The following is a 20,243-nucleotide window of genomic DNA, read 5'->3' as shown; positions in this document are numbered from 1 at the left end:
ACCTCACAACTTATTGTCAACAGTGTTTTATTTATACCTACAAAAGAAAACAAGATGGTATCAAAAGGACAATTTTACAAACTAAGAATAGTAACATAAGCTCTTAGCATCCTGTGCCTGAACATCACACATCTACAAATCTTTCAAGTCTTAACGCAACAGGAATGTGTTCAGCAAGGACATAAATAGAGAGAGCACTGATCCCAAGCAAAAGCCACCAACCTTTTAGATGAGAGAACTCCACACCATGAATTGTTAGGGAGGTACTGGGGAGAAGCAGCCCCACAGCTTGGAAATCCTTTCCCTAAATGAACTTCAATCATGACTGCAATAATTAGCATCAAATAAGGACTTTTCTGCTCATGTTCTGAAGCAAAGGCAGAACCTGAATTATGAGTGGCAGACAGAGGCAGAAGACTTAATTCTGGCGGTATTATATAGGAAAAACTCTACTAGTAGATTTCTGCTGTGCTCAGATCACAATAGCTTTTCAGTTCTGAAATAAGCCGTTATCTTTATGATTACAACATCCCTGGTGGAAAAAAGGGAAGCAAGCAGCAGACCAAATACTGCTTGCCCAAAGACCTTTTACTGCAGACATCTTTTCAAGACCTGCAAGAGTAGGATACCCCCTGCGGTGGCACCTTAAAAAAAAACATTTTAGGGTGAAATATCCACAATGGACTAATCAGTGCTTAGATGGGGAAAAAAAAAAAAAATTTTTTTTTGGGGGGGTAGACACTTTGGTTTGAAAGCACAGAGTAGTGCTGCCATGTTTTCCCTGTGCCTACCATCCTCCCTCAGCCTCAACTTCTATTAAGAGGGAAAAACCAGAAGTTAAGAAAGAAGACAGTGGGGGTGGGGGAGAGTAAAAGTTCTTACATGCATATATTTCAGCTTATGCTGACAACCTACCTGTATGTTGCACATTCAACCACACTTTCAGTACCCCTCAGAAACAATCCCCTCTCTCTCCCTGAAGAATTTTAAAAGGAAAACAAAAACAAAAACCTCAAGTATTTAGAACTTACAAACCATCAAGCACTCTCAGGCCTTAGCCAAAGAATGCAATGGAGCCTTCCCCCTTTAACTACACTGTGAATGAACACCACCAATAATAGCATTAAAAAGTAATAATACCACACTGGATACATAAAGAGGTTTCTGGGACTATCTGTTCTCCCTGCCCTGTTACAGCAAATACAAAAGCAGAAAATTCTTTCTAGGCCCATCTGCTATAGCAAGTCTCAGCAAAACAGCTTGAATTACTACAAAGGGGACAGTCTCACCTACCTTCAGGTGGTGGAAAACTAAAAGGACTTAGACTTTAGTCCTCTTAACTTTTCTTAAGTACCACCTACCTGTAAAAAAAGCTGAGTGCAAAAGGATGCTGAGGAAAACTTGCACCCAAAAGCTATTTCAAAGCACTGCAGAGAAACAGAGTAAGAGTTCTTTCTTAACAAACCCTTAAGACCCTTTAAGACAATTTGGCCAAAAGGGCTGAGTAGCTAGCAAAGAGTTGCTTTTATTCTAGCTCTACAGATACTGAGTTTAACAATTTGCCCACTGAATATTATAATTAAACATGGTTTTTACACTGCAGGTGAATGCATATTTAACCGGTTAATAAATTTCCAGTGAACATTTATGTTCATTCTGCTCAAAACTGTCTGGTTGGAAATTGAATTTCACAGATGGTCCCTGGTTATACGGGGAAGAAAAAGATGCAGCTTCCACCCAGATGCTGAGATGCTACAATTAACCATTGCAATAAACATTTGGGGTTTTTAATTTAAAAAATATACTTAAAAAAAAAAAAAAAAAAAAAAACCTCAGACTTAGCAATTTAATTTCTAACTGACAACTAAAATGGTTATTTTTCAGTAATTGGGAAGGGGGAAGTCAGAGTGTAAAGGAGACAAAGCCAATTAGGAATTTTTTAAAACTGTCAAATGCACTTAACAAGCAATCAGCCAAAATGACAATGGCAAAACACTGTCTTAAAAAACTCATCAGGCCTGAGGAACCCTGTTCCAGCTTGAGAAACATTAAAAAGCATTATAGAAAGTATGCAGGGAACTCCCTCTTGGTTTTCTATCCCAGTAACGAGAGCAATTTAAAGCACAGATGCCATCTTCTTCTGCAGAATTCAACCCTCTACCCTCCCCCACTCCAACTCAAGACAACAAAAAAAATGTGCACCCACGAAAGGGCCTAATACCTTACTTTTTCTTTTAAGGTGAAAAATAGCTCAAATATCCTCAACATGCAAGAAGTTGGGGGGAAAAAATCGCTTCCAGTCGGCTATACATATATATATACTCTTACAAAATCTGTTATTACAGACTGGATCATTTGGCGGGCAGAAGAAACCTGGCAGTGAATTCTAACTAATCTGCATGAAAGACAAATCACAATGGTTGGGGAAAAAATTTAAAAAGAAAAAGAAACGGGGAAGAGAAAAAAGGTAAAGATAGCGTTCCTTTAAATGTAGTTAAGTCTGCACAAGTCACTACCACTTGAGTGGTTTCATTTACGTGAAGGAGGGGGGGGAGGAGGAGGAGGGGGGTATTGGTAGGCAGTCTGCCCCATGTAACCTATCATGTTGGTAGCTCCTGGAGGTTGTGCAAACTGTTGTGACATCAGTGGCTGTGGTTGCTGCCCAGATCGGCCTATCCCACTAAACTGCTGGCTAGAACTCTGTGAACTTCTCCCAGTTGAGGTAGTGCTACTAGCCCCATAAGTACCAGCGCCATATTCTTGGGCTGTGTAACCACTGGTGCCATAAGCAGCTGCCCCATAGGTGCCTTGACCATAGGTGTATTGGCCTGCTTGTGCTCCAAAGGCAGAATTTGGACTTCCATAGCCACTGCCGTTAGCATAACCGGCTCTATCGGTTTCACCACGATCCCGATAGCTTGCAGAGTCTCTCCGGCCACCATCTTTGACTCCTCGAAGCCTCCGGTCACACTCATCCTGATACATCAGATTGGGATTGTTGGCTGAAGAAGTGGTCCGGTATCGAGAACGACCTCCTGATGAGGACACAAGGAATGTTCAATGCCAGATATATGATTCAAACATGTAAAAACACGACTAGGGACAAAACTATTCATGAGGACATATTTAAAAGAATTGTAAGCTGGAGTTCCCGCCGTGGCGCAGTGGTTAACGAATCCGACTAGGAACCATGAGGTTGCAGGTTCGATCCCTGCCCTTGCTCAGTGGGTTAACGATCCGGCATTGCCGTGAGCTGTGGTGCAGGTCGCAGATGCGACTCGGATCCTGCGTTGCTGTGGCTCTGGCGTAGGCTGGCAGCTACAGCTCCGATTCAACCCCTAGCCTGGGAACCTCCATATGCCTCGGGAGTGGCCCAAGAAATGGCAAAAAGACAAAAAAAAAAAAAAAAAAAAAAAAAAAAGAATGGTAAGCATATTCAACTTCTCACCTTTTAGGTTCTTTATTTGAGAAGTACCAAGAAACATGCTCTTAAAAATGTGGGGAAGGGAGGTCCTGTAGTGGCTCAGCAGAAATAAATCTGACTAGTATCCATGAGGACACAGGTTCGATCTCTGGTTTGCTCAGTGGATTGATAATCCATCATTGCCACGAGCTGTGGTGTAGGTTACAGACACAGCTCGGATCCTGTGTTGCTGTGGCTGTGGTATAGGCCAGTGGCTATAGCTTAGACCCCTAGCCTGGGAACCTTCACATGCCGAGGGTGCAGCCCTAAAAAGACAAAAAATGTAAATAAATAAATAAATAAAAGTGGGGAAAATACTAAGAATGGTTTAAAAACCAAACAGGCAAGCAACTAAGTTCGTAACACCACAAAGGGATCCTCTACTAGTGTATGCTGGTTCTCAAATGTTGCTCTGCAGACCTAACTTCACCAGAGTCATCTCATAAGCTTTAGAGGAAAAGTTCATATTTCTAGCTCAAATCAAAACCCATTAAAAAAAAAACTCCGTATCTTAAAATCCTCTAGGGAAATTCTCCTGTAGAGTTTCAACATGCAGTAAAAGTTGGTGGGAAAGCTTATCACACTGGTAGGTAGGAAACCCAGACGCTAGCTTATTTTGCAACTGTCTAATTCAGAACCACTAACTGCCTTTCTCTACCACCATGAAACACTATAAAATTACTGACTTCTCCACATGGAAAACTGAAAACCTAACATACTACTTTAAAGGCTTTTACAGGTCCTCCCAACTTTATATTCCTACTCAGAAGGGATTATGAAAAATTATTAGGCAACATACATAAAACCTCCAATTGGATTTAAAAAAAAAAAAAAGTACAAGGAACAGAAAAAAGATACCTTGGCAGTACCTGGAGAACTCCAGGACTTACCCTTACCCCCTCCGCCGCCGCCTCCTCTGTGGTCCACCAGCTGCATCAGTTTTGGATTGATAGCCTGATTAGCCTCTTCCAGCACTTTGATCAACTCTCTGGCCTGCTTCAGGTTCCCAGGGGTGAAGAAGGTGTAGGCAGTGCCCTTGTTGGTGCTACGGGCTGTTCGGCCAATACGGTGCACATAATCCTCTGAGCTGTTTGGATAGTCATAGTTGATCACAAACTTGACATCTTCCACATCTTCAAAGCCAAGGATGAATCAGTGTGTAGGTTGATGTGGCAGGGAAAGAGAAGGTAAAGGACATGCCAACAACAGGTGGGAAGCACGAATGCAGGTGACAGCAGAGGAGAGAAGATTAAGTTAGTAACCACTCTGAACAGGAACAAAAAAAGACTCATCCCAACAGAGTAAAAGAGGATTAATGATGCTTGGGACATGCAGAGGAAATGGCATCTTTATCAGCTGTAAAATCCTAAGGGAATCCCATTCAACCATCCAAACTCCTGCCTCTTCTGTTATCATAACCAATATGCAACAGGAGTCGTACCAGATTCCAGTTCGTCCTTTTCAAAAACTGGGATGTAGAAGGTGTGGTTACAAGGCCAAATCACTTCTACTCTGTTGGGAGAAGCCTGGCAAAATCTACCAGTAATATAACAAACTTACCTTCAAACCAGTCACAGAGCAAAATGAAAACAAAAACAAAAACAAAACAAACTTCATATACTTTATTACTACATTTTCATGAAGACTTAAGATACTTAAAGAATTTTTGCCTATATTAAGAACAATTTGATCAGAGCCAAAGTTAAATACATACTTTCTTTTCCCTTACAGAAAAACCCAAATTATCTTTCCCCTTTCAATTACCACAAGAAAAAAAACACATTACACTAAAATTTCACTACCAAGCCCAGCTCTGCCAAATAAGGTTTTTTTTCTCAACTCAAGGTTACGTCAACTCAGTCCTTGCTTCAATTATTTAACCTGGAAAATTAAATAGCCAAAGAATGTGGGAAAACCATGAAACCTTGAGACACAAGTTTAATGTTCTCTCCACTGCTGGGAATTGGATAGAATAACCTCCTAAAGCTTAACGTATGTAAATGTTAGTGTAATGCTTTCAGCTAAATGTCTATTTTTACCTACTTAAACAAACAAATTTAAGAATATAACAAAGAATCCTAATGTTTTGTGGAAAAAAATCTGCATTTTACAAAGAATATTCAGAAAATATCCTAGATAAAACACAGATTTTTGTGATATAAATAATTAAAAAACATTCTCTGTTTGTTACCAGACCGATGCACACTCCCTCCTCCTTTGGGAAACCGCTGCAGCCGATCCCGTCTCTTTGCCTTTTATTTTTGGCGGCCTCCTTTCGAAAACTCCGCCTTCTGACACGGGACCACTGGAGCGCGGGGAGCATGCATCAAGGGTCCGTGGCAGTGAGAAGTCCCCACACACGCTCGCTCTGTGAACTGGCTTAGATGCTTCTCTGTAGCCCCATTTGGTTGCCAAGCGCCGGAGAACCTGGGTTCGGGTAAAAATTTCAGGTCCTCCAACGCCTCCCCAAGGATAATTGGGGTGATTGTAGAAAAAAATAATTAATAAAAAAATGTAAGTTACATCCAAAGGGTCAGACTGCATCTATTGCCCAGACTGGATTAATTTCAGGGGGAAAGGGGAGATGATTTAAAAAAAAAAAAAAAAAATTGGGTTGTTAAAGGGCCTGTGAAGAAAGGGGCATTATGTCTGTTTCTTATTACAATAAAGGCTCCTCAGTCTTTACTGACCCCTAAAGTCCTGAAATCACACCAGAAAGACGAGAAGGCAGTTATCACAGGGGCAGCGTGAGTCTCCGGCTAGGGTCGTTGATGTAACAAAGGAAAAACAAAAATTTACAGGGCCAGGGTGGATGTGAGGTGGGGGCATGGGGATGGAGGGATGGTGAATTATGCTCCATGACATCTTCAGAGTTGGGATAATGCTCCTTAGTCAATCCCATTGTGTATGACCATAGGCAGCAAAGCAGGCTGAAATTACTGCACTGGGCGCCCAGACGTGTGCTTTCCTAGCAGAAAGCCCTGCAGACTAGAGTCAACAGTTTGGATACTAGCACTTGGGAATATTTCTGGAGGGGCTCAAAAGGGGGCAGACACGATGCAAGTTCTTCATACAAGAAAGGTGTCTTGGGTGTGCACACATACAGCTGGGCACATATGAGCAAGCGCAGAATTTGGTTGTTGTCTCCAGTCAAGCCTGCCCTGATGTTATTTGTGCACTGCCACAATATTACCTTGGTGCCTTTAAAGAAGATGCTGTTGCAGGGTAAGAAATCGAAAAGTTAATATTTTGGCCAGCTGCCTAGGATAAGAACTTTTTGTCTGACAAGCCCTATGACATGGCCTGAATCTCCAATCACTAACTGGGAGGGGCTGAGACTAGCCAACAGGCTCATCTAGAGCTGCTTCGGGCCAATGTAGATTTGCCTCGGCCATGTACTGAGTGATCTGCAGCTGATATCAAAGCTTCTGTTAAAAAACAAAACAAAATAAATTCAATACTTTTAGTTTAACAGTGCCTAATTTAAACAAAAAAAGGAAAAAGGAAAAATATCCCACTGGAAAGGGAATAAACAGTGGTTTCCTAAGGATGACTATAATAAAATTATGGGAATCGAAGAACTTACCTGAAGGGAACATTTAAGAGGCCATCGCTCGACAGGAAGTGAAAAAAGGCCTGGTGACTCAGCTGAAAATTGCACCCCTGTCTATGAGGTAGAAGCCTTCACTTTCCAGGATCTTGTAGGACCTTGGTCAGCATTCTGCCATTTTGGTGGGTTTTCCCCTTCCTTTTGACTTTTACAAGGCAGCAAACAAAGGGGCCCAAAACAATCGCTGATGTTGAGTAACAAGAAACAGACTCAGGTACCTTCCCTCGCCCCTCTCTTGGATGAGAGAGGGTGGGATGAAGAGTCTATGGCAGCCAATTGAGTTGGTTTAGAAATGCAGGGGGACATGGAACAAATATTTTAAATTGTCTAGGCAAGATGCACAAAGAAGCTACCAGCACATAGCAAGCCTGTTTAAAAACCACCATCACTGAAAGCTTTTATGTAAACTGCTTTCAAGCCTCAGCCTCTTCTCCCAACAGGCCCAAGTTCTAACCGCACAGATCCAGACATGACCTCAGAGGGCAGAGACAATTTTTCAGTCATGGCTGCAAGTCACCCCCTCTGAAGGAGGGAACAATGAGAGCAATGTATAAAGAGCCTTCATTACTACTGTATTCCAGTTTGAATACTTGTTCTCTTTATGTTGCATATCATAAGGGAATATGGTGCTGCTCACCTTACTGGGCAAGAAACTAGTATCAGCCAATAATTTTAAAATATCTTTGTAATAAAATACTCTCATCTTTTTTAAGTTTTGAGTTAAACCTGTTTCATTCAGAATGATGGGCTAAGTACCACAAGATATTTCTATATATTTTAAATCATTATGGATTGAAAAATCCCAGGACAGCAGCTTCAAATTAGGTTTTTAAAAGCAGCACATCAATGATGTGAGTATGGATAAAAGGAGGGATAACTGGGTACTCATGATAATTTTACTTCAGTAAATTAAATTGGGCGATGCACATTTAATTGCTGCAATATAAACAGTTTTACTAAATCCCAAGAATATATTGTATTAGCATTCATGGACTTGGACCTCCATAGATAGATTGGTAGGGGGGAAATCACTGAAGAAACTAGCTTCTAACAGGTTCAATCAGGCTCATTCTATCCACCCATAAAATAGAATAAAACCAGAAAGAAGTAAATAAGTTCAGCTGTTAACTGAATGTCTCCTCTCCCTCTAACTTTAAAAAGTCATGCCTAGGCCCTGCTGCAGACCAAAGCCTGTTTGTTAGGAGCAGGAAGAGACTCTGAAAATAAAAGGAAAAACAAAAAAACCCCACCAAACCCAAAAAAAACCCACCAAGGTTTAGGAAAAAAAAAAAGAAAAAAAAAAATGGGGGGAGGGAAATCACATACTTTGTATGTATTCTTCTCTTTTAAATATTTATCTAAACACACGTATATACAATTCTAATATGAAATGACAAACAAATCTTTAAACCAAAAGATACATATACCATTGACAGAGACACCTATCTATACAAACCTAGCCCACGGGAGGCTACGTCTGTGGCAATGAGAATGGGAGCCTTTCCAGAACGGAACTCTGCAAAACAAAGATGATACCATGAATGCCAAGTTAGAAAATCAAGGCTATGTGCTAATCAAGGCTATGTGCTGTATCTTTAAAAATAATCAAAGAAACATTCTCAGCTATCTGGCCTTTTTACCTTACCATGTTAAAATTTCAAGTAATGGTGTCAGAACCCATCAAACTCTTTTCAATTTAAGAGTAATAGTAAATCTTCTGAAAATATTTATTGTACTCATCTTTAGCAGAGAAGCAATACACTAAAAAAGCTACCTCTAATAATGAAGTACCATTAAAACGCTGTGGCAATTTGTAACAAATTTAACATGAGCTAGAATTTTTCTTCCTTTAAATTGCAACAGCAAAGTTATCTTCCAAATGAAACAAAACCAAAAGTCAGGGTGGGGGACTGGGGAAAAGGAAGGAGCGAGTGTAAAAGATGTAGAATAAAAGGAGAAACCGTAACTTTGCCCTGTGAAATAACGGAATAAATATATTGGTCTCTGCCCTCGGTTCCTGGCATAAAGCTCCTAAAATCCTTGTAAAATAGGGATGCTAGGAGAATCTTTTATTCTAATACTTAAGTCTTTGATCCTAGTTCCTGAATAAGAGTCCCAAAATCTCTCAATTTCCTGGATGATACAAAAGAACTCTTTTGTACTAAGGAAGTGACACCTGGTGGGCTCCAGGATAGCTTCCAGATGGGGGCTGGTCACTAGAAAGAGCAAGCCATGATTAGAAGTTTGGAATTCTGAGCCCACTCCCAATCCTCAGAGGAGAGAAGATGGAGACTGAGGTAAAACAGATGAAGCCTCCATTAAGTATCTCACAAGTACGGGACTTAGGGAGCTTCTGGGCTGGTGTGTGTTTATCTATAAAGACAAGAACTTATTAGATAAAGAAAGGGTGGTCTAAGTGGTGAATAAGTGGAGTAAAGAGCCAAAATTATTGACCTTAAAGGATAGTGGAGGGAGTTCCCGTCGTGGCGCAGTGGTTAACGAATCCGACTAGGAACCATGAGGTTGCGGGTTCGGTCCCTGCCCTTGCTCAGTGGGTTAACGATCCGGCGTTGCCGTGAGCTGTGGTGTAGGTTGCAGACACGGCTCGGATCCTGCGTTGCTGTGGCTCTGGCATAGGCCGGTGGCTACAGCTCCGATTCAACCCCTAGCCTGGGAACCTCCATGCCTCGGGAGCGGCCCAAGAAATAGCAACAACAACAACAACAACAACAACAAAAGACAAAAGACAAAAAAAAAAAAAAAAAAAAAGGATAGTGGAGATGCCAAAAATGCCCCTAATATTCAATTAACCACAGCAGAGCTAGGTAAACGCTGGTCTATGTGTCAAATCTGGCACAATGCCTATTTTTCCAAATCGTTTTGTTGGAGCACAGCCAGACTATCTCTACATAGGATCTATGGCTATTTTGGTACAACAGCAGAGTTGAACAGCTAACACAAACCACCATACAGTCTACTGTAAAGCCAAAGTTTGCCAATCCCTGAAATAGACTAAGCACAATGCTTAGTTTTGGGTACCTACCATTAAGTACCCAATCTCTTTCTGGTTGACTCTTGTCTCCATGGATACACATAGCTGGCCAACTGTCAGAAGAACAAAGTACATGGTAAGCACTGAAATATTATACAACATTCACAATACTAATTTAGAAATTCCCACGTAACTATAAAACCTGAGGCAAATCAATACCTTAGCACCACACTCACCCATCTCTGCGCATCCTTCGAGTGAGGTCATCACAGCGTCTCTTTGTCTCTACAAATATTATTGTCTTATTTTCCTTTTCCGCCATTATTTCCTCCATGAGCTGGATCAACCTGAAAACAATCCCCAATATTCAGTCATGCAGAGAAGACCTCCTTACATATCATGCAGAAGCTATGTCAGCAATTTCAACCCTCCAAAACTTTACTACTTTCTCTCCACATTACTTTTTTGGCTTTTTAGACACACACCCATGGCACAGGGAAGTTCCTAGGCTAGGAGTGGAATCAGAGCTGCAGCTGCTGGCCTACACCACAGCCAGAGCAACATGGGATCCAAGCCAAGCCTGTGATCTACACCACAGCTCACAGCAATGCTAGATCCCTGACCCACTGAGCGAGACCAGGGATCGAACCCTCATTCCTCATGGATACTAGTTGTATTTGTTTCCACTGCACCACAATGGGAACTCTCCCACATTATTTACAGCTGGTGTGGGAATCAAGTCCAATGATCCAGAACCCTTACCTTTTACCTGATGCTTTGATGAATAATAAAAAGAACGAACTATTGGAAAGCTAGCAATGATTTTAATGTTCTCAGGTATAAAAAGTAGTAGCCTCTATAACATTTTAATTTTGGACGATTATTAGGAAAAGTTTATCAGCATTATTGAAAACAGTGAAATCTCTTACTTGTGGTCTTTTTCACTCTCCATGCAGACATCCACAATCTGGAGGATGTTGTGGTTGGCACTCAACTCCAGATTGCCTACATTGATCTGAGTGTAATCACGAAGGAAATCCTCTGCAAGCTGTCTTACTTCTTTCGGCCAGGTTGCACTCCACATCAATGTCTGCCTATCAGGCTATTAGGAAAGAAAAGGCTTTCTTTTAGGCAAAGGAACCACTATAGGCAAACGGTATATATAAGGTAAGTGAATTATCAGCTTTACACACCCTAATTTGGTCAACAATTTTACGAATCTGGGGTTCAAAGCCCATGTCAAGCATTCTGTCAGCCTCATCCAGTACAAGGTAAGTACACCGGCGAAGATTTGTCTTTCCTGACTCCAGGAAATCTATCAGGCGTCCAGGAGTAGCTATACAGATTTCAACACCTGTAAAACAAAATCAAGGATCTAGCTAAGAATTCTTTACACATTGCTTAAGCCTCAGCAAACTAAGAAGCACAGCTCTGGTGGTTGTACTCAGTGCTACAGAGCACCAGTTAAAATTTCAATACTGTTCCTGGAAAAGCATGATGTAAAAAGAATTTATGTACAGTCATCAAAACCTCAAAGTCTCTAGCCACACTGAACTTGCCTAAAATGGCATTTTAAACATATATGAGAATTTCTAAGCTGCTGAGATAGTGATGATTTCTTTCCCCACCAGAACCCACTATTTTCCTCTTCAATTTCATTTATAGAAGTTGGTAAAATGAGAGAAACCAGTAATTCTTATACATTAATTTTTTAAATTACCTCTCTCCAAATCTCGAATCTGGGGACCTTTAGGAGCACCTCCATAAATGCAAGTACTCTTCAATCTAGAACATTTGCCATAGTCATCGGCCACCTGCTGCACTTGCTGGGCAAGCTCTCTGGTAGGAGCCAGAACTAGACACTAAAACAAACAAACCAATAAGACTACTTGAGACACCTATCTCAACTTTAAAGAGGAAAAAAGATACAAAAAAAGTTATCTAATTCTCTAACCTGGTACTTTCAAAGTATGTGATGAGGTGGGGGCGGGCTGGGAAAGAAGGGGTATAAGACAGTGACTGGAGTATAGAAAAAATGATGAGAATATTTGGCATGTGGTATGATGGATGATTTTTTTTTGGTCTATTTGTTTTGTTTTGGCCACCCTGCGGCCTATGGAGTTTCACGGGCCAGGGATCAGATCTAAGCCGTAGTTGCGACCTATGCCACAGCTGCAGCAACACCAGATCCTTCACCCACTATGCCGGGATCAAACCAGTGCTCCCTGATGGCCACTGATCCCATTGCGCCATCGCAGGAACTCCTGGTATGATGGCTAACTTTTGATGCAAGATTCATTAACATTATGTGTACTATGTAAAAGTTGATTTACAGATTGTATTGCCTAGTTTTAACTAAACAACTCAAAATGAGAAAGTGGCTATAAAATGTCCCTGCAACAATACCATGGATTAAATATTAGAAACAGATGAACAAGAAAAGAGCAGGAGTGACAGTTTTCTGACATCTAGTTTAAGCTCTTAGGCAGGCACATTACATAGAAACAGAGTGATGACTTAAACACAATCTGACAAGAAGCTGGCCAAATTAAACAAAATTAAGTCACTCTGAAACAGGTACCATACACCACTGTTAACAATGACCCTCACTTGGTGTACTGACCCATTAGACTGTTAGCTAATAGCTAACTATTAGCCATACAGAATACATACATATGATGTAATGGAAAGTAATGCACTATTTCCTATAATTTGAGACATACTGTAATAATGCATCTATTTATAAATGTAGACTGTAAATTCTATTTTTAAAAACAGAATGTACATTCGAAATGTTTGAAGACCACTACTCAAATCTTATAGGAAATATCATAAATGAAAATGATCAAAGCAGAAACCTGCACTGCTCTATATAAATATTTACCAAAGCATTACTTAACCACAAAGAATACACATCCAAAACTGACTTAGATCCACAGGGCAGTGATCTTATCTCCTATGTTTTGTATCCCCAGTAGCATCAATGAGCAATTCAGAATTGCAGTTGAGCACAGGGCGGCAGCTACAGCTCCAATTCAACCCCTAGCCTGGGAACTCCCCTATGCCACAGGTGTGGCCCTAAAAAAAGAAAAAAATTTTACTTGAAGGAGGGAGTTCCCGATGTGATGCAGAGGGTTAATGATCTGGCCTGTTTCTATGAAGGTGCCAGTTTGATCCCCCACCTGGCTCAAAAGGTTAAGGATCCAGCATTTACTACCACTGTGGAACAGGTTACAGCTCTGGCTTGGATTAGATTCCCTAGCCTGGGAACATCCACATGCTGTGGGTACAACCAAAAAAGATTAAAAAAAAAAAAGAAAAAGAATTGCACTCAAAGGATTTCCCTTGTAGCACAGGAGGTTAATAAGGAGCCAGCATGATCACTGGCTGGATCGCCACTCTGGTGCCGTTCAATCCTTGGCTTAGGAACTTCCACATGCTGCAAGTGGCGCCATAGAGAGCGAGAGAGATCATTTAATTGAATGGTATCTAAGATTTATTAGTAAGATAGAGATATCTCTTCTAGAAGTGGAAGGTGGGATTGAGAATGAAATCTCAGAACATTATGTAAAGTACACAACAATCACTGGGTTGCAGCTATTCTTAGAATTATAAACAAACTGAAACACTTACAATTGGGCCGTCTCCCCTTTCCAAGTAAGGCTGGTGGTTAATATGAACAATTGCCGGCAGCAAATACTGGGGGAGGGGGGAGAAAATGACAATCTTATACCAAAAGCAAGCCAGTATATGAAATGTTCTAAATTACCACAGTAACTGATAATGCCTAAGTAACCAGGAAAGAGAAAATAGAACTCACAACTGTTACACATCTGTGCAATGTAAATTCGAACATAAAATGCTTCCACATATTTCAGATAGCTAAAAGAGCTAAGGCATTATCTACACGATCTAAATTAAAACTTTAAGAACTGAGACTATATGAAATATTTACAGTAGCATTACAGTAGCAAAATAAGTTATCACAACATTAAAAATCTTCCCTTGCTGGTACATACCGCCAATGTCTTCCCAGAGCCAGTCTGAGCAATGCCCACCATATCCCGGCCACTAAGAGCCAAGGGAAATCCCTGGCACTGAATCGGAGTTGGTTCTGTAAAGTGCTGATCCATCAACACATCCATTACGTATTCTGTACAAGAATAGATATTACTGTTTTTAAGTAAAACTAAGGACACAGCCAAATGAAATTTTAAAAACTGCTCACTGAAGCCAGCTCCAAGAAAAGTAGCTTTTTCTTCAGTTACTGAATCTTTGAATTGCTGACCATTGCCACAGCCACCTAACCTTACCCTCGAAAACTTGAAAACCACTGCCTTACAGTATCTAACAGGGCAAAGGTACATGGTAGTCACTTAATTACCTAACTCAACTTTTATCCAGCTAGAAAACAATTTCATAAGGCTGTTTTCTAAAAGGTAGAAACAAAACCCCAAGGAGAGATGAAAAAAATCACACCCCAAAAGTTCTAAATCAGAGACAAGAGCATTAAAACAACAAACCCCCAAACTTTTACTACCTTTTAAAATTTTTTTATTACTCAAATTAATTTATCACATCTGTAGTTGTATAATGATCATAACAAACCAATTTCACAGGATTTCCATCCCACAACCCAAGCACCTCCCCCCACCCCCCAACTTTTACTACCTTTATTAAAGGTTTCTACTTGCTTTTTATCAAAATTCTGAGCCTGTGTCAAAACCTTGAAATAACCTATGACCAGAAGGACCACTCAAGCTAAATTAACCAATTAGGACCCTGGACTGAAAAAACACTTACGTGGGAAGTTAGCATGATGGAAGGCAAACACAGGTTTAGGACAAACATCGCCCCCTCTCACTGTAATCTCTTTCTTTCGGCGTAGTTCATCAACCTCATACTATGTATGAAAACAAAGTAGGACAAATCATAAAACAAGTTATTCTAAACATGCAAAACTTTATAGTCCAACACAGAACAACTATCATCAAATTCACAATTACAATGGAAAATAAATGTAGTAAACTTCTTATAGCATATGTTTTGTGTATGTTCAACTTCATCCAACTTTGTGAGTCAATGAAGCAGGTAATAGGAGTTTCATTTTCGGAGTTCCCGCTGTGGCCCAGTGGAAATGAATCCAACCAGCACCCACAAGGATGCGGGTTCAATCCTGGCCTCGCTCAGTGGGTTGGGGAGCCAGTGTTGCTGTGAGCTGTGGTGTAGGTCAGACATGGTTCAGATCCTGAGTTGCTGTGGCAGAGGCCAGCAGCTGTAGCTCCAATTTGACCCTTACTTAGCCTGGGAACTTCCATATGCCAAGGGCATGGCCCTTTGGGAAAAAAAAAAAAAACAACACGCTTCATTTTCCATGTGAGAAGAGTTACTCAGGAGATGAGTAAATTGCCCAAGGCAAGAAATGGGAAGAGGGAAAAAACTATGGAACATTTTCTGTGGCATGTGGAAGTTCCCAGGCCAGGGACTGAGCCTGAGCCACTGCGGTGACAAAGCAGGATCCTTAACCCAATGCACAAGGAGACTCCGCCTTACACTGTTTTCTGAACAAGTCACCATGTCATGGGTAGAACCCAAAACAATCATGAGATTAAAAACACAAACAGGAATAAAAAATAGTATTTTTAATTTATTTAAATTTACTTCATAGATGAAAATGCATGATACTACATGCATACAGTTAAAAATCACATAATAAACTGATTGAGAAATATAACAAATGAGAACCAAGTAACTGGGTCTTACTGGTTTCCCTTATGACCATCAGCAATCTTAACAAGAACCAAAGTACCACACTAGAATAAAACATGTTAACAGTGGAGTTCCCATCAAGGCTCAGAGGGTTAAGAACCCCATGCTGTCTCTGAGGATGTGGGTTTGATCCCTGTCCTCACTCTGGGGGTTAAGGATCTAACATTGCCACAAGCTACAGCAAAGGTCACAAATGCAGCTCTCATCTGACACCTAGCCTAGGAACTTCCACATGCTGCAGGTGTGGCCATTAAAAAGGCCACCATGTAACAGCAACAGCTGTATATGAGTAAACTCTGGCTAATATATCTACTAGGTTTATTATTACATATGAAAAAAAGGTAAATAAATAACCCCCTCCCCAAAGCTTACCGGAGTCAACCTTGCCACTTCTGGATGTTCAACATAAAAATTCTTCTCAAACTTAGGGAGCTCACTCAAATCCCACTTCTTTTTACGTAAACGCTCCCCAGGATTACCAAATTTCTTTGGGGGAAGGCCGCCACCACCTCTTGCTCCAAATCTAGAAACAACAAAACAGCAAAATACCTTAGGTACCATAAAAACATGCAAAGATGGGATTCTTAAGATACTACCAGCCCCGACCAAAAAAGGCTTGTGTGTAAAGTGATTACAACAGTACCTGGCATAGTAAACACTCATACAAGCTAACATAATTTTATTCATTCAACCAATAGTTACTGTGTATCATGTACTGTTTTAAGTTGTGCCAGAGATACTAATGTAAACAGAAGTCTCTACTCTCATGTAGTAATTAAGGCAAAATTGTGGACAGGTAGAAAAAGGTCAAGCAAGTTACCCGAAAATGAACAGCTTCTTGAACTCCTCACCCCTTTATTCTGTGATGAATACTCCTTTTGCCTGCTAATCTTTGGCTTAAAAACCAACCTAAACATTTCTCTAAATACAAACATACAAAGACTGGTTTTACTGGGACTATTAAACATTTACCTTCAAAATGCGGAACTTGGGTGATTCCATTTATACTACTGCTGATCAAAATCTTCTATATGCCTTCAGGTTTAAGACTCTACAGACCTAAGACTACAGGGATAGACCCTTCCTCCTCACTTGCAAATTAAGGAGCACAATTCTAAATAAGGTACTCTACAATAAAAAGCCAAGTCTTTAGACTGTCAGTCTTGCAAAGAATAAAAATGACTAACAACCAATTTTCAGACATTGGCTGCCTAGTTATATAAATTGATGTAGCTCCTAGAAGATGCCATGTCAGGTCTGTTTAAGTTAAGAACAAGAGCAACTGAAATAACAAAGGAAATTTCATAGTAGAAGTAAAGTCAGAGCAAAGACCTTATGAATGAGTTTTTTAATTTATTTTTCGTCTTTTTTCTTAGTGTCACCTGAAACTTTGGGTCAATATGGGTTAAACTAAGTATGGATCAGTAATTTACTTTCTGCTCTTTCCAAATAATGAATTTTTATTATTAAAACATATATACAGTAAAATATTAAACCAAACACCCATGGTAAAGAAACAGTATTACCAGTACCTCGGTACCCTCCATGTGCCTATTTCAAGTTTACAATTCCCATCATAATAAATACCACCTGAAATTTTAACCATTCCCTTGTTTTATCTGTGAGTACCCTCGCGTTACTCTTTTAGCATAACTTGCCTTTTTAACTTTATTTTAGGTTTGTGAATGCAAGTTTTTCTTTTTCACCGCTGTATTGTATTCTACTGTAAGAACACCGTCTATTTAACCAGTCATTTAAGCTGTTTCTAATATTCTCTCATGGACAATGCTGTTACAAACATGGATACCGGGTACATGCACCAAGACTTCTCTAGACCTAAAAGTCTGGGGTATAAACCTTATGAGAAGAGTTTGGGGTTATTTTCATTTTACTAGGTTAATATTAAGTTCTTTTTCCTAAGCGGTTTACTGAAATTCACTTCGGTTTAGCTATACTGAGAAACACTAAGCGAACATTCCATCTACAGCCCTCCGAACTTAATACTAAAATCAAGTATTTTCTTTCCTAACAAGGTATAAATCAAAACAACCCTTTTTATTTAGTAAATGAAGTGGTAATTAAGGAGCTTATGACTAGCAGGTCTGGTACTTGTGTTATCTGAACCACAAAAAACAAAAACGTTTGGAGAAAACAGCATTAACAGAATGCCTACTACAGGGACCATCGCATGGTATTTCAATTGAGAACAATGCGAAGTAAAGGCAGTTACCACCTCCATCTTCAGAAGAGAAAACAGACTCACAAAGGTTCAGGATCCTGCCCAAGGTCACACACACATACATATTAAGAGGTGACTGGGTCCCATAAACTTTTTATCCAGAGATAAAACTTTAATTACAAAAAAGTAAACAGCCCAAATACACACGGACCTCTTAAGCAACTTTTTAAACAGGGGCTTTAAGATTTGAATCTCAGTATCTGGGAGGACTCCAGGTTTAATCCTGTTAACTTCCAACCTAGTAACCGTGGCATTTATACATCAAAAGCTCTCAAGCTAGGGCGAGAAGTTAATGCTTCAGTCCAATTAGAGGGGGAAAAGGCCGAAACATTAAAAAAAAAAAAAAAAAAAAAAAACTTTAATAACTGCCAAACAAAACTCCCTCCCCAAACACGACCATGAAGATGGCAAATAATTCCACCATTTTGCATTCCAATGTGCTTCCTTCGAATTATTTTAAAAAACGACTAAAGGCAATTTTAAAATACTTTAAACGCTACAAGTCAGCCTCTTAGTCTCTGGTTTCAAACCAAGTTTCCAATCGCAGTAACACGGAAGCCATTTCGTGTTAAAAGATTTGCCTAGGCTGCACTCGGAGACCTCATCCTCTTCTCTCAGCAAGAACATCCGAGTTTCACGGATGAACACTGAGGCCTGGAGAGATCGAATGACCTGCCTAAATCGGCAGGGCTCGAAACCGAGAAACCAGGGAGGCCTGGGCTGGGTCTGCGGCGGCCAGGCCGCGCCACGACGACCGTACAGGAGCAGGGGCTGGGGCGTCGCCGAGCCGCCGCCCCCCCTGCCAGGTCACCCCGGGGCCCAGGGTCGGGCCCACGCTTTAAACCGCTATTATGTCCCGGGTTGCCTCGCCTCCCAGAGTTGGGAGCGTGGCTCCCAGGCCTGCGATCAGCTCAAAAGTCTTCCGCTCGACCGCAGGCGGCGGTCTCCTCAGGAGACAACCCCCTCCCCACCCCCCGCGCACACAAGGCCTTTCCTCTCCTCCAACTCCCGCTTACCCTCCACGGTCACGATCCCGGTCCCGGTCCCCAAAGCCGCCTCCGCGCATGGTCCCAAATGGATAGAGATCTGGGAGCGGGGCACGGATGGCCGGGCTCGGGAGGGCCTGCGGCTCCGGTCTGGTGACGACCGATGGCGGCGGCGCCTCCGCTGTTGGGGCGGCGGCAGGCGCGGCGCTCTCTCGCTCCGACGCGCTGTCTCCCGTCGCAGACGCCACCGTCGCCGCCTCTCTCGTCGGAGACGGGAGCAAAACACAGAGAATCGGGGTTATGAAAGCAGCGGGTAGGTTTGGCTACGCTCAAACCCGGCAGTGCCGCGGTTTAGGCGTCTCCCTCCTTCCCAGCGACTGCACAAAATGGCGGCCGGCGCTGAGACTGCTCCAGCTTAACGCTACGTACGTCGGAGACGATACGTAAACAGCGCCTCGGAAGAGCCAGAGGGCTTCGCGGAGTACTGTGGGTATTCTTGGAAGATTTTACGTCAGTTGCGGAGATGGATGCGTTTTGCGGTCGGTAGCAGAAAAACAAAGTACGGAAAGGGAGTAGAGTTCTCGCGCCACCTGAGCCAGAACTAGAGGTAGGGAGTGGAGGGGGAGAGCCTCCGGTGCGACGTAACATTCTTTGCGTCGTTAGCCGGCCCACTATTGCGAAGATGCGCAGTGTGCGTAACGCATTCTGTTTGGAGAATAGAGGATTTTGCCGGGTTCCGACACGGGACGGAACCCGGGCCTGCTTGTGCAAGTTGCTCTGCAGAGACAATAACTGTCCTCCATATTGCAGGCTTCAAGTTTCAGGGTCTCCAGGTGCCAAAAGCCCAGAAGTGTGGTCAGGGCCCCTGGCTAGCGCTCCTAGACGGCCCTTCCCGCCCTCTGGCCCCGCTGCCCTGGGCCTGGCGAGACTGGCCGCGCGGCCGGGCGCCATTTCTTTTCCGTTGCCTCGCTGCGCTGTTGCCGGCGGCCATGATGGATGCGGCTTGTCCGTTCTTTGGGGGATTAGTCAGGCGGCGAGGTCCCTGTTAAGTTGGATCTCTCTCTGCTACGCTTCGTTCACACCGGAGTGCATTTTCTGAACAGAATATTTGCACTGCCCTCGGTTGAGCACAATTGGCTAACAAAGAGCCAAAATGTGGGTGGAGCCTCTCTTAAGGTAGACGC

The 20,243-nt window shown here is 41.9% G+C and overlaps 1 protein-coding gene and 1 long non-coding RNA gene across 2 annotated transcripts in view; one reads left to right on the top strand and one right to left on the bottom strand.

The window, feature by feature from the left end:
• DDX17 (DEAD-box helicase 17) lies at window positions 11-19,376 on the bottom strand (the record flags this gene model as incomplete). The annotated part of the gene is made up of 13 exons (XM_021091487.1): window positions 11-3,035; window positions 4,354-4,596; window positions 8,530-8,589; window positions 10,117-10,178; window positions 10,302-10,412; window positions 10,995-11,167; window positions 11,259-11,419; window positions 11,786-11,927; window positions 13,699-13,764; window positions 14,085-14,218; window positions 14,869-14,968; window positions 16,207-16,357; window positions 19,090-19,376. Coding segments are annotated over 13 exons (2,196 nt in total), but the record flags the coding sequence as incomplete, so codon positions are not given.
• Window positions 19,516-20,243, top strand: part of LOC110260646 — a 33,966-nt gene continuing 33,238 nt past the window's right edge. Inside the window, exon 1 of the long non-coding RNA XR_002343895.1 lies at window positions 19,516-19,666. This is a non-coding gene — a long non-coding RNA (uncharacterized LOC110260646). The remainder of the gene's footprint in view (window positions 19,667-20,243) is intronic.

The sequence above is a fragment of the Sus scrofa genome, chromosome 5, assembly GCF_000003025.6.
Source record: "Sus scrofa isolate TJ Tabasco breed Duroc chromosome 5, Sscrofa11.1, whole genome shotgun sequence".
Lineage (NCBI taxonomy): Eukaryota > Metazoa > Chordata > Mammalia > Artiodactyla > Suidae > Sus > Sus scrofa.
Note: the sequence above shows the minus strand (reverse complement) of the source record. Positions and strands in the feature narration are given on the sequence as shown.